The sequence below is a fragment of the Scyliorhinus torazame genome, chromosome 22, assembly GCF_047496885.1.
Source record: "Scyliorhinus torazame isolate Kashiwa2021f chromosome 22, sScyTor2.1, whole genome shotgun sequence".
Lineage (NCBI taxonomy): Eukaryota > Metazoa > Chordata > Chondrichthyes > Carcharhiniformes > Scyliorhinidae > Scyliorhinus > Scyliorhinus torazame.
Window position 1 is genome coordinate 46978073 of NC_092728.1, and position 12638 is coordinate 46990710.

Here is a 12638-nt window from a genome sequence, read left to right on the forward strand (position 1 = left end):
TGACTAGGGGAGCGTTTTGGCAGGGACTGAAGACAAATAATTTGGGCTTTCCCAATATTTTAATGGAGGAAATTTCTGTTCATCCAGTACTACATGTCAGAGTAGTCATGATAATTTAGACATTGGAGGTGTTGTCAGCATACATGTGAAATCTAATGTGTTTTCGAATAACATTGCCTAGGGTCAGCGTGTAGATGTGAAATAGGAGGGAGTCAAGGAAAAACTCTTGGGGAACAGAATTGCCAATGGTACATGAGCAGGAAGAGAAGCCATTGGAGGCAACTCTCTGGCTACGATTGACCACATAAGAATGGAAGGTGAATGGGATTCAAACAGGAGATTGACATGGATTTGCTTGGTGGCATCATGTCCAAGGACTTTGGAGTGGAAAGGAAGGTTGGAGATGGGGCAGCTAGTTTGCAAGGAAGCTGGGGATCAAGGATTGGTCTGTTTAAGAGGGGTAATGACAGTAGATTTGAAGGACAGAGGGACTGAACCTGAAGAGAGAACCAATAAAAATATTGGCTTGATGGACTCATCTATCGAGTAATACCTGGAGTTGATTAGAGATTGGAATCTAATTGAGGGGTTTAAATGGTTAGAATAATAGATGCCCAGAAATGAGTTGCAGACTGAAATCTATGTGTAATCTGCTGTTGTGACTTATTGGATGATGATTATTCAGTCCGATACAAAATTACAGAAACACTCATCTACCAAAATATTTATTACAAAAGCATCAGAGCCTAATCCTCTGTGTGGCTTATACATTCCTGAACACACACACACAAACAAATTCCAGGATCATCATTGACAGTTAGGCTCAGTGTTGTTACACTGAGCCACATAAAGCTGATTGAAGGTTTGCAAAGTGCTGCTGGGTCCAGCTTTGACTGTAGATGTGCCGGGTTTAAAATCACTGCATCGGCTGGTCTAGTTTCTTTGAAGTTGCTGATGGAAATGAGAAGACAGCAAGGAATATGAAGAACTCAATTGTCTCAATGGTTTAATTTTGCAACCAGAGAAGATCTTGTCAATGTCTGCTCCATATCAGGGTTAAGCTGCTCCTGCAGAGCCGGGCCAGGTCAATTTTTAAACTGTTAACAATCAGCTCGGGCTTTATGACGAATTGGGAAGGCCCAGAAACTAAACAATTCTCAACAGTCCTGTCAGTCCCAAGACAAACAAATTATAAGATGACCAAATCGGCCGCCATGGCAACCCATGCTCTACAACTGGATATATGTCTGTTTGGAATTGTTGAACCTGGTGGCCAGTTGCCAGTAGTTTGGTAGTGTAGGTGGCATCTCTGTCTCTCCCGCTACAGGTTAGGAGTGGCCTGTAGTCAGCACTCTGTTCCATTCTTTTCACTCCGATGTCCAAAGTTTGAAGGTCCTGTCGTACGAACATGTGGCAATCAGCTGTCCATTCGGAGAGATGTCCAACCCCATTACCTTGCCCTCATGCCCGGCCATTGTTTTGAGAGGTGACCACCCAGGGTGTGTCCAAATCTTTGCTGTGTTGTCATAAGCACCGGTCAGCAGGTAATGTCCATCTGTGGCTGTGGGGAGAAATAAATCGGCTGTTATGCAGTGGGAGGTTTGGAGACTAATAATGAACATAATTTCAGAGACATGTGGGATAGAAACTGGTCACGGCGTCACCTTCTTACTTGCAGCACTAAACTAATGGAACAAATATTTCATTTCCTTGCTGCCTATGATGTTTACATAAAGTGGGATTGGACATTTCACATCAGGAACTCAATTGCACAACACAAAACAAGAGACATAATGAGTGGATGGTATAAAATTGCCAGTGTTGCTATGATGCTGTAGTAGGTCTTGTATTGAGGTTCCATGGAGGGGGTGATGGGGGTGAGGACTGGGTGATGGTGAGGAGGGGGGGGGGTGGAAGTTTCATGTCAAATTTAGAGTAGGCACTCTTCTGAACAGACTGCATCATTTTGGTCAGTCAAAATTTCCAACACGCCAGAAAATAAATGGGACGGGCTAGTGCTTCATGAGCTGACCAGACCCCAGGTAACCTGCAAATGTCTCCCAATATGATTGGAATAGTTGTGTTCGACACAGTCAGAAGGAACTGTACAGCCTTGCCACTGGGACTGGACCCTCTGTAAGAGCTCCACAGACCGTCACACACAATCTGATGATCATCGGAGCACAATTTCTAGTACTGAAAATGAACCCGTCTACCCTCCTCCATCAAGGAGGAGAGCCTGTGGAGTAAATCAGAGACCTTGGGCGAGATTCTCCGACCCCCCGCCGGGTCGGAGAATCGCCGGGGGCTGGCGTGAATCCCGCCCCTGCCGGCTGCCGAAGTCTCCGGCACCGGATATTCGGCGGGGGCGGGAATCACGGCGCGCCGGTTGGCGGGCCCCCTGCTCGATTCTCCGGCCCGCATGGGCCAAAGTCCCGCCGCTAAAACGCCTGTCCCGCCGGCGTAAATTAAACCACCTACCTTACCGGCGGGACAAGTCGGCGCGGGCGGGCTACGGGGTCCGGGGGGGGGGCGCGGGGTGATCTGGCCACGGGGGGTGCCCCCACGGTGGCCTGCCCCGCGATCGGGGCCCACCGATCCGCGGGCGGGCCTGTGCCGTGGGGGCACTCTTTCCCTTCCGCCTCCGCCACGGTCTCCATCATGGCGGAGGCAGAAGAGACTCCCTCCAATGCGCATGCACGGGAATGCCGTCAGCGGCCGCTCACGCTCCCGCGCATGCGCCGCCCGGAGATGTCATTTCCGCGCCAACTGGCGGGGCACCAAAGCCATTCCCGCCAGCTGGCGGGGCGGAAATTCGTCCGGCGCCGACCTAGCCCCTCAAGGTTGGGGCTCAGCCCCCAAAGATGCAGAGGATTCCGCACCTTTGGGGTGGTGCGATGCCTGTCTGATTTGCGCCGTTTTGGGCGCCAGTCGGCGGACATCGCGCCGTTTCCGGAGAATTTCGCCTCTCGTCTCAGACTGCGTCTCAGACTGTGTCTGAATCAGGTTTGATTGCTGCTCCATTTCCATCACTGCTCAGCATTTCACCAGTTTGATGTTAAGACAACATGTCAGGCACAAGCTGAACAGCGCAAATAACCCAAAACATTGCCTCGGATTCTCCAGGTAAACTGTCTCACTATTGAGAATCTGGACAACTTGCTGTGAGTAATCCTTGTTCCAGGTCAGTCAATTTATAGAATTGTACAGCACAGAAGCTCATTCAGCCCACCATGTCTGTTCTGGCTCTTTGAAGAATTATCCAATTAGCACCACCCTCCAGCTCTTTACTCATTGCTCTGTAAACCTTCCCTTGTCAAGTGTTTACCCAATTCCTTTTAGAAAGTTACTACTGATTCTGCTTCCACCCCTTTTCAGGCAGCACGTTCCAGATCACAATTTTAATGTGTAAAATTATTCTCATTTCGCGTCTGGTCCTTTGGTCAATTACTTAAAATCTGTGTTCTCCAACTCCTGACCCTTGCGCCTGAACAACACTTCCCCTAACAAAACCCTTCATAATTTTGAACACCTCTTTTAAATCTCCCTTTAACTAGTTCTATTCTAAGGAGAACTATCAGGAAATTGTGTTACTGTTGACTTGCTCTGTGTGGTACTTACGCTGAAACCTGACTGCTGATAGGAGGTTCTGGTGCGCTGGAATGGTGTAGATGCATTTTCGCTGTCGAAGGTCCCAAACCTTGCAGGTATTATCGCCACTTCCAGTTGCTGCATGGTATCTAAAAACAAAACAAAACGTGAGGCTCGACAGTGAGAAACTGACAATCAGCTCCTTGTTGCTTTCATGAAGAGATGTCATTACTCAAGCTGGTGGATCTCGTGTCACATGACTCTCACTGACCATGTGCACAACGTTGTGCAGGTTGCAGCACTGGACACAAAAGGAGCATATCAAGGAGATGGCAGAATATTAAAAGATGACAGCAAGTTCAGTATCACTTCATGATAAAGGGAGACTTATCAAAAACTGTACACTTTTACAGGAGGGTCTGTAGAATCACTACTAGTGATGAAAGAGGCCACTCGGCCCATCGAGTCTGCTCCAACCCTCCGAAAGAGCACCCAACTTAGACTCAATCCCCTGCCCTAACCCTGTAACCCCATCTAATCATTGGACACTAAGGGGCATTTTATCATGGCCAATTCACGTAATCTGCACATCTTTGGACTGTGGGAGGTAACCGGAGCATGTGGAGGGAACCCGCACAAACACGGGGAGAACGTACAAACTCCATTGTCTGCAATCGGACAATTACCCTTGGTTGGAGTCAAGCCTGGGCCCCTGGAGCTGTGAGGCAGCAGTGCTAACCACCGTGCCACCATGCTGCCGTTCGGGGGTTGGAGAGGGTCCATTGTGCGACAGCATCTGCGCTTCCATTTCGGGGAGAACTGATGGAGCCAGTGCCCATTACAGGGGGAACAATGGAGTCTGCACTGGTTATGGCTGGTCCGATCGAACCTTGCACCCATTACGGGAGGACTGATGGAGTCCACACCAATTACGGGAGGAACTAATAATGCAGGTCGGGACATGGGAGGAGAGGGGGGGTCAGAACACAATATAGATTAGGGGCATCAGCTGCACCCAACCATTTTGCTGAATAAAGAACAGTTTGTACAAAGTTCATTGCAACCAGCAGAGTCCAGTATAAACATTACATGAATAGCAAAGCTGGTCCACGTCATAGGGAGAACAGCAGGACCTGTGATTTACTGAGCACCATGGAATTTACACACACTCATCCATGGTTACAAAATTTGTCACAATTTGCCACTGTGTCTTTCATTGTCTGTGAATCATCTCTATATTAAATACTGACCGTGAACCATGCCGGGATTGAACCCGGGTCCTCAGCGCCATAGGCAGCAGTGCTAATCACTGCACCACCCTGATCCTTTTATAACTTCAAACATTTCTACCATAACAATCTACAGCCTGCATTGATCTAAGAAAAGACTCCCCCTTTTTTAAGTCTTTCTTGGTATTTGTATTCACTGCTACAAAATCCTACTAATCTGCACTCGACCCCTTTTAAGGCCTCAATAGCCTTCCTCTTGTGTGAAGTCCAATGTTGCACATAGTAGTCTGAGAATTAATTAAGATTTTATACTGGACCATTATTATCTATTCTCTTTCCTGTTGAATATCTAGAATTCCTTTTGTTTTGTTTTCACAGCATTATCAATCCGAGATGCTGCCTTTAATGCCCTGTGGGTCTGTTCCCCAAATACTTCTGTTCTTCCTCAGCATTCAGCCTATTCCCATTCAGAATATTAACTAGAATGCATAATTTCACACTTAACAACACAGAATTCCAGCTATCACTCTTTAGCCCATTTCCCCCAATCTCATCAAAATCCCTTTTGCCTTTTAAGGAATTAACTACAGTATTGTTTCAACAAAAAAAAAGACATGCTGTTGAATCTTTTCATCTTGCACTCATCAAATCAGACACAGGAATGTCAAATTTCAAAGGGAGCAACAATTTATACTGCTGGGAAAAAGACTGGTTGGCATGTGGACTAACTACACCTTCTAATTTGGTATGATCTGAACATTTCAGCATCATATCTCAATACAAATCACTATTGTGCAATAAAAACAAGTGATCTCAGAGCTGAATCCTAAGGGACACTGTTAAGTAATGGGTTAAGAGACATTGCAATTAGTTGTCTCATTTATGTTAAGTATCCATTAATTGACACTGATATGTAAAGGGGCTTCAGGTGGCCTCTGGGAGGTGGTGTGTTGTTAAGAGTTTTGTGCAGAGGCTGTGGAAGTGAAATAAATGGTGTTTGGTTAAAAGGAACAAGAACTTTAGACTCTTCGTTTCACAGCAACTAAAACGTCTTAACAATGGTAGCAGAGGATGGGTGCTGTGCAAATGTGAAAGTTTGAAAGATACAACTTTTCCTGATCAAACCAAGGAGTCAGAAAGAAAAAAAAAGATACATGGCTGAACCCAGGATAAAGATGGCTGGATATGACTATCCCCCCTTATTTTCTGAAAGGGAATCGTACGACCAATGGAGAAGTGCAGTAGTTATGTGGACTAAAGTAACTGCTTTGGGAAAGAGAAAACAAGGTATGGCATTGGCTCTTTCTTTACCATATGGCAGTGAAATCCGAAACAAAGTGCTTTCTGAGCTGGAATTGGAAGAGTTAGACTCAGAAGACGGTCTGGAGACTTTATTACATTATATGGATAAGATTTATAAGAAAGATGACTTGTTAAGTGCGTATGAAGCATGGTCAGATTTTGATAAGTTCCGGAAAATGGAGGATATCTCCATGGAAGACTATATAATGGAATTTGGCAGACTATATAAAAGGCTGCAGAAACACAATTTGGAATTTCCACAGTCTGTGTTGGCCTTTAAATTACTTGACTGTGCTAGAGTGAGCAACATGGATAGGCTCCTAGTTTTGACAGGAGCTCAGTTTACTGATAAGGATACCTTATTCGAACAGATGACAAAAGCTTTACAAAAGTTTCTGGGGAAACATTCGATTCCGATGGCTCTGATGACCCAAATAGGTCAGCCTGCAATAAGGCAGAATATGGAAGATACACTAGTAACAGGATGGCGAAATCGTATGGCTACGAACAGGGCTCAAGACTATAGACGGAGGCCGAGACAAGGAAATTATGAAGACAGAAACCCAGTTAGAACATACAATAGGAAGATGAACCCCAGAAATGCACAGGGCATGATAAATCGATGTGACTCTCAATACTATTATGCTTTCAACTGTCCAACTCGTTATAATAGAGCGTTTGAAGTGACACATGACACGGAAGAGCCAGAAGAGGAAAAAGATAGTGACCAGAAAGAAGGCATTGTCCTATTGACAAGCAGTTTTACGCCGGTAATGAGGGTGTTGGTTGCAGAATCCTTCAACTGTGCTGTATTGGACAGTGGCTGCACATCTACTGTGTGTGGAATTGACTGGTTAAAATGTTACCTGGACTCTTTGAATGCTGAATTTAGCCTACAATTTGGTTGATCTGCCAAAATTTTCCGAAGCATGTCATCGATGACAGCGTGATTTCTTTCACAGACACCATCACTAAATGGGCTTTCTGCAGCCGTATTCATAACTCTGATATTCATGTTTTCACACATATCCCTAAACTATTGAAAGGACATCCCACAGCAGAAGGGAAAGATCAAGCAGTAGCAGTACAGAACGAGATACCAGGCGGGAGAGGGGACGTAGTTTATCAAGATCTCGGAACATGAGTAAGACTATGAATACTAATAGGAGTAGAAGCCCACATGCATGTGAAATTTTTGTGGCTTCAAATAAATTAGATGAAAAAGTTATTAAAGAAGCTAAACAGCAAGAATTGCATAGTTGGAGTGAATTTGGGGTATACACGGAAGTACCGGATAGGGGACAAAAGCACTATCCCACAGATGGATTTGCACGGAAAAGGTTCTTCCGGATGGAACTTATAAGGCAAAGGCCAGGCTCGTGGCAAGGGGATTTGAAGAAAACTTAGAAGATCAGGATTTAAGGGTAGATTCACCTACAGCAGGAAAGGTTATTTTAAAGATCTTCTTGGCTCTATTAGCCACAAAAGCATGGGAATGCAAATCTATAGATATAAAAGCTGCCTTTTTGCAGGGGCATCAGCTCCAGAGAGACATTTTTCTCCGTCCTCCTAAAGAAGCAGCTAACACAGAAGGGGTACTCTGGAAGTTGAACAAATGTGTATATGGATTAAATGATGCATCTAGAGTCTGGTATTTTTCGGTAAGGTCAGTTTTGTTAAAGTTAGGCTGTTGCCAGTTGAAAGCAGATCCTGCAATGTTTTACTGGCACTATAAAGGAAATCTTTCTGGCATTTTTATGATGCATGTCGGTGAATTTTTGTGGGGTGGGACTCGTGATTTTGAAGCTATTGTAATCTCTGGTTTGAGGAAAGAATTAAGGGTTGGAAGTCAGGCTTCCGGTGCATTTAAATATATTGGACTAGAAATTGGACAGACTAAGTTAGGGGCAACTTTACGTCAGCAATCTTATTTGGAAAGCATCACCCCAATAGCAATTAGTCGTGGCCGAGTTTCACAAAAAGACGCAATGGTTTCAAAGATAGAAAAAGAGCAACTGCGAAGTTTAAGTGGGCAACTGAACTGGTTAGGTAGACAGACTAGACCGGACGTGAGTTTTGATGTCTTAGAGTGGAGTACAAAAATGAATGATCCCAAAGTGGAAGACATAATAAGAGCAAATAAAGTGTTGGCCAAACTAAAAATGCAGGAGTATGTTTTGAAGTTCCTGGTTTTAGGTGACCGTAAGCACTTGAAACTCAGTTTATAGTGATGCGTCCTACGCAAATTTATGTGATGGGGTTTCAAGCGCAGGTTTTATAATTTTCCTTTTGGGGAACAATGGTAAATGTTGCCCACTTGTGTGGGAAACAAAGAAAATAAGGAGAGTGGTAAAAAGCACTTTGGCTGCTGAGACCTTAAGCCTTGTAGAGGCGGTGGATATGGCTTTTTATACAAGTATGATATTGACAGAAATTTTGGGATTAGGGGATTTGGGTAATAAACCTATTGACTGTCACATGGACAATAAATCCCTGTGGGAAAATGTGCACTCGACAAAAGTGTCAATGAAAAGAGGTTACGGATAGACATCGCAAGTTTGAAGCAGAAGCAAGTTGGACAGAGGGGAAATAACAAAAATTAAATGGGTCGACAGGAGCTATCAACTGTCAGACTGTTCACAGAAACTTTTGGATATTGTTAATGAAGGGCGCTTGTTTCGGTGACTTTTTTTTTCTCGTCCAAACAAAAAACAAAAAAACAGTTTCTTGAAATTTTGTTTTCACCTAATTATTATTATTTTTCTCAAAGGAAGGGGAGACTGTTAAGTAATGGGTTAAGAGACATTGCAATTAGTTGTCTCATTTATGTTAAGTATCCATTAATTGACACTGATATGTAAAGGGGCTTCAGGTGGCCTCTGGGGGGTGGTGTGTTGTTAAGAGTTTTGTGCAGAGGCTGTGGAAGTGAAATAAATGTTGTTTGGTGAAAAGGAACAAGAACTTTAGACTCCTCATTTCACAGCAACTAAAACGTCTAACAGACACCAGCAATCAATCTGGAAAAACTGCCCTTAACTCTTTGCTTTCACCAGTATAGCCAGAGTTTTAATCAAGTTTGCTACTCTTCCCCTAGTTCCATAACCACATTCTTCTCCAGTCATCTCCCATGCAATACCTTGTCAAAGGCTTTCGTAAACTTCATATACACTTGTCTTACCCATTGGGAGAGAAGCAGACCCCATAGATCTCCTTCAAGTGTCCCTCCAGGAACATGATGCATCGACCAGTCCGTAAATCCCACAGCCGCCCAAAGGCATCCAGGCCACTGGTCAGGGGGAGAAACAATCAGCATTAGACACAGGAAAAAAAAAGTTCAAAGATTAGGTCAACTCGAGCAAGGCCAACCAAATTCAGTCATCTCCTTAATTTTTCCATCATTGTCCTTCTGAGGTTGGTCTTGAGACTGCTTATTCTGCTTAGTCCGATCATCAATGATGACACCTCATCTTCCCTTCTCTAAGCTCAGGAGATGGGACATCAACATTGTTAATACTGCTGGAATTCTCCCAATGGTATCCAAGGTATCTATTTAGGCTGGAAGTGGGATTTGAGTCTACATGTTAGAAATTGAACACTTTCGCACTGCTGTTAGTTATCAGGTTGCTTTGATAATTCCTTAATTCCCCCAAACAGACCAATTTCTTCAATGTAGTCTTGATCTTTCCCCTTGGCCATACGGTGATTTGGAGTCACATGTAGGCCAGACCAGGTAAGGATGACAGATTTCCTTCCCTAAAGGACATTAGTAAACCAGATGGGTTGTTACAGCAATGGTTTCATGGTCACCTTTAGACTTTTAATTCCATATTTTTTTCTTGAATCCAAATTTCACCATCTGCCATGGCGGGATTCAAACCGAGATCCCCAGAGAATGACTCATGGGTCTCTGGATTTCTAGTCGCGTGGAAATACCACTATGCCACTGCCTTCCACATGTATATGATTAAAGAACCTAGGTTAAAGTACCAGTACCCAGACTGTGTGTCTGCTAAAGCTGTAATTAAGGTGTTGTAAGGGCAGGCTAATCATTCATTCCAACCATTTACTTGGTTACAGATGAAGGGCTAATGGAATAGTGTTTATCATTTGGATGGATCTCTGGGTAATAGATAATCAGAGGGATTGTATTTAGTCCTAGCTAAGCAGGCCATGGAACTTACTGGGGCACATATGATGTAATTAATGGGAGGAGCCAGCTCTGTCTGTAGTTTGCAGTTTTGCCAAATGCTGTTAGGTTGAGCAGAAGGGTCTGACAAGACAGAAGTGTACTGGATCTGCTCTTTAAAGGGTCCTTCTCCAAGTCTCTACATAGAGGACCGTAAAGTAGACCAGTTTTGTTTACTTTATTTATAAGTGACATTTGAACTATACTGGGGTTGCTTGGTTGGAATATTGTCGGGCATAAGTTAAAGTTTTTCCTTTTCTTCAAGAACTGTTCTTTTTATTTTATTTTTCCAATTAAGGGACAATGCCCTACCCTCCACACCTTTGGATTGTGGGGGTGAGACCCACGCAGACATGGAGAGAATGTGCAAACTCCGCACAGACAGTGACCCGGGGCCAGGATCGAAGCCGGGTCCTCAGCACTCTTGAGGCAGATAAGAACTGTTTAACTTTTAATTGTAGAACATTTTCTGTCACGTTAATGTGGTTAATGCTTTGTAAAAAATAATGTTTGATTGATTCTAAAAGATCCCTATTTGTTAGTGGATCACTCCTGGGGTGAAGTATCCTTTCCTCACAGTTTTACAATTTACAAATTGTTGGGGTTTCCCACCCGGTTTCCTAACATAAATTGGGGTCTGGGTCGGCTTTGCCACCAGGGGGTAGCAGCATGGTTGGGTGACCTGTATGACTTCTTGCGGTTAGAGAGGATAAAGTATGAGTTAAGGGGCACAGCAGGGGAGTTTGAGAAAAGGTGATGGGTGTTTGTGACCGTGTTTGAGGAGCTGTTCATCGCAGGGGGGGGGGGGGGGGGGGGGAGGAGAAAAATCTGTACAAACTGTATAGTTGATTGTTGGGAAGAATGTTTCCCTGGGTGTTTATTTGCTGTAACCTACTTTTGATACAAGTTTGAATAAAATGAGTTTTAAAAATAAATAAATAAATAAATAGGGGTCTGGTCCAGTATCCTAACAATAAAAATGGTGATGTAAAATAAAAATGTCTTTTGAAAGCTATTTTCTTACCCAACCCTTTCAGGCAGTATGTTGCCGATCATAACAATTCACGGTGGTAAATTAAATTATTATTTCCCGATCTTAAATCTGCATTTCATGGTTACCCACCCTCTCGCTGGTGCAGATAGATGAAAAAAAAGTGAAAATCGCTTGTCACAAGTAGGCTTCAAATGAAGTTACTGTGAAAAGCCCCTAGTCGCCAATTCCAGCAATCCCTGTTCAGGGAGGCTGTTACGGGAATTGAACCCGCGCTGCTGGCCTGCCTAGGTCTGCTTTAAAAGCCAGCTCTTTAGCCCTGTGCAAAACCAGCCCCTGGATGATCAATAGTTTCTTCTATTAACCTAGCTATATCATCCTGGTGCTTTCTCTCTGTACCCTCCCATGAGCCTTACAAACTTCCCAGAGGGGTAGTGTTTAGAATTGGACACAACACTCCAGTTGCGACCTAACCTGCGATTTTTAAAGCTTTTAGCACAATTTCCTTGCATTTGAATCAAAACTGCAGCTTATAAAGTATGCTTTTATCTGGTATGCTTTTAACAGTTTTAGAATTTGTCCTGCTACGTTTTAAGGTTGTGTATGTGAACCTTCTCCGGTTCCTGCTCTTGCATCCTATATATAATTATACCATTTAGTTTATCTTGCCTCTCCAGTCTTTCCTCCCAAAAATGCATCATTTCACACTTCTCTGCATTAAATTTAATCATGCTGTCATGTATCTGTCCATATTACCGACCTCTCTATGTCCTCCTTTGGTCTGCTACTATACCCTTCACTCTTTAGAACACTGGTTTGCTAAAACCGCTATTTTTTCCCTAATATGTCCGACCAGTGGTTGATCGTTTACAACTTTTTGAAGCAACTGAGCAAGTTGCTATGTCATACGACTGACAGTAGTCCAAGGAAACAACTCACTTGCTCAGGTCAACAGGGGCGAGGCTTTCAACAGTGAGTTCCAGACCCCCACCATCCTCATGGTGAAAAAGAACTCCCCTCAACCCCTCTAATCTTCCAACTACTTATTTCAAATCTATGCCTGCTGGTATTGACTTATCTGCTAAGGGAAAAATAGGTCTTTCCTAGCCACTCTGTCAAGACCCCTCCTAATTTTGTGTGCCTCAATCACTCAAATAGGTTATCTAGTCATGATCACAACGCTGTTTGTCAGAGCGGTGAGTAAATTGGCTGCCGCAGTTCCAACAATATAAGTGTCATCTCATTTCAAAAGTATTAAATTAGCTGTAAAGACACCTGATTAACATGAAAGACACTATATCAATACAACACAAACAGAAAATGCAGGACAACCTTGGCA

The 12638-nt window shown here is 43.7% G+C and overlaps 1 protein-coding gene across 6 annotated transcripts in view; it reads right to left on the reverse strand.

Moving 5' to 3' along the window:
• Positions 1-712: 712 nt before the first annotated feature.
• prpf4 (pre-mRNA splicing tri-snRNP complex factor PRPF4) overlaps positions 713-12638 on the reverse strand; it is a 65918-nt gene continuing 53992 nt past the window's right edge. For all 6 annotated transcript variants that reach the window (XM_072488168.1, XM_072488167.1, XM_072488166.1 and 3 more), the window contains 3 exons: positions 9301-9408; positions 3622-3740; positions 713-1561 (listed from right to left, as the gene is read on the reverse strand). In XM_072488168.1, the coding sequence (XP_072344269.1) occupies positions 1368-1561; positions 3622-3740; positions 9301-9408 (421 nt within the window). In that variant the 3' untranslated portion in view covers positions 713-1367. The remainder of the gene's footprint in view (positions 1562-3621; positions 3741-9300; positions 9409-12638) is intronic.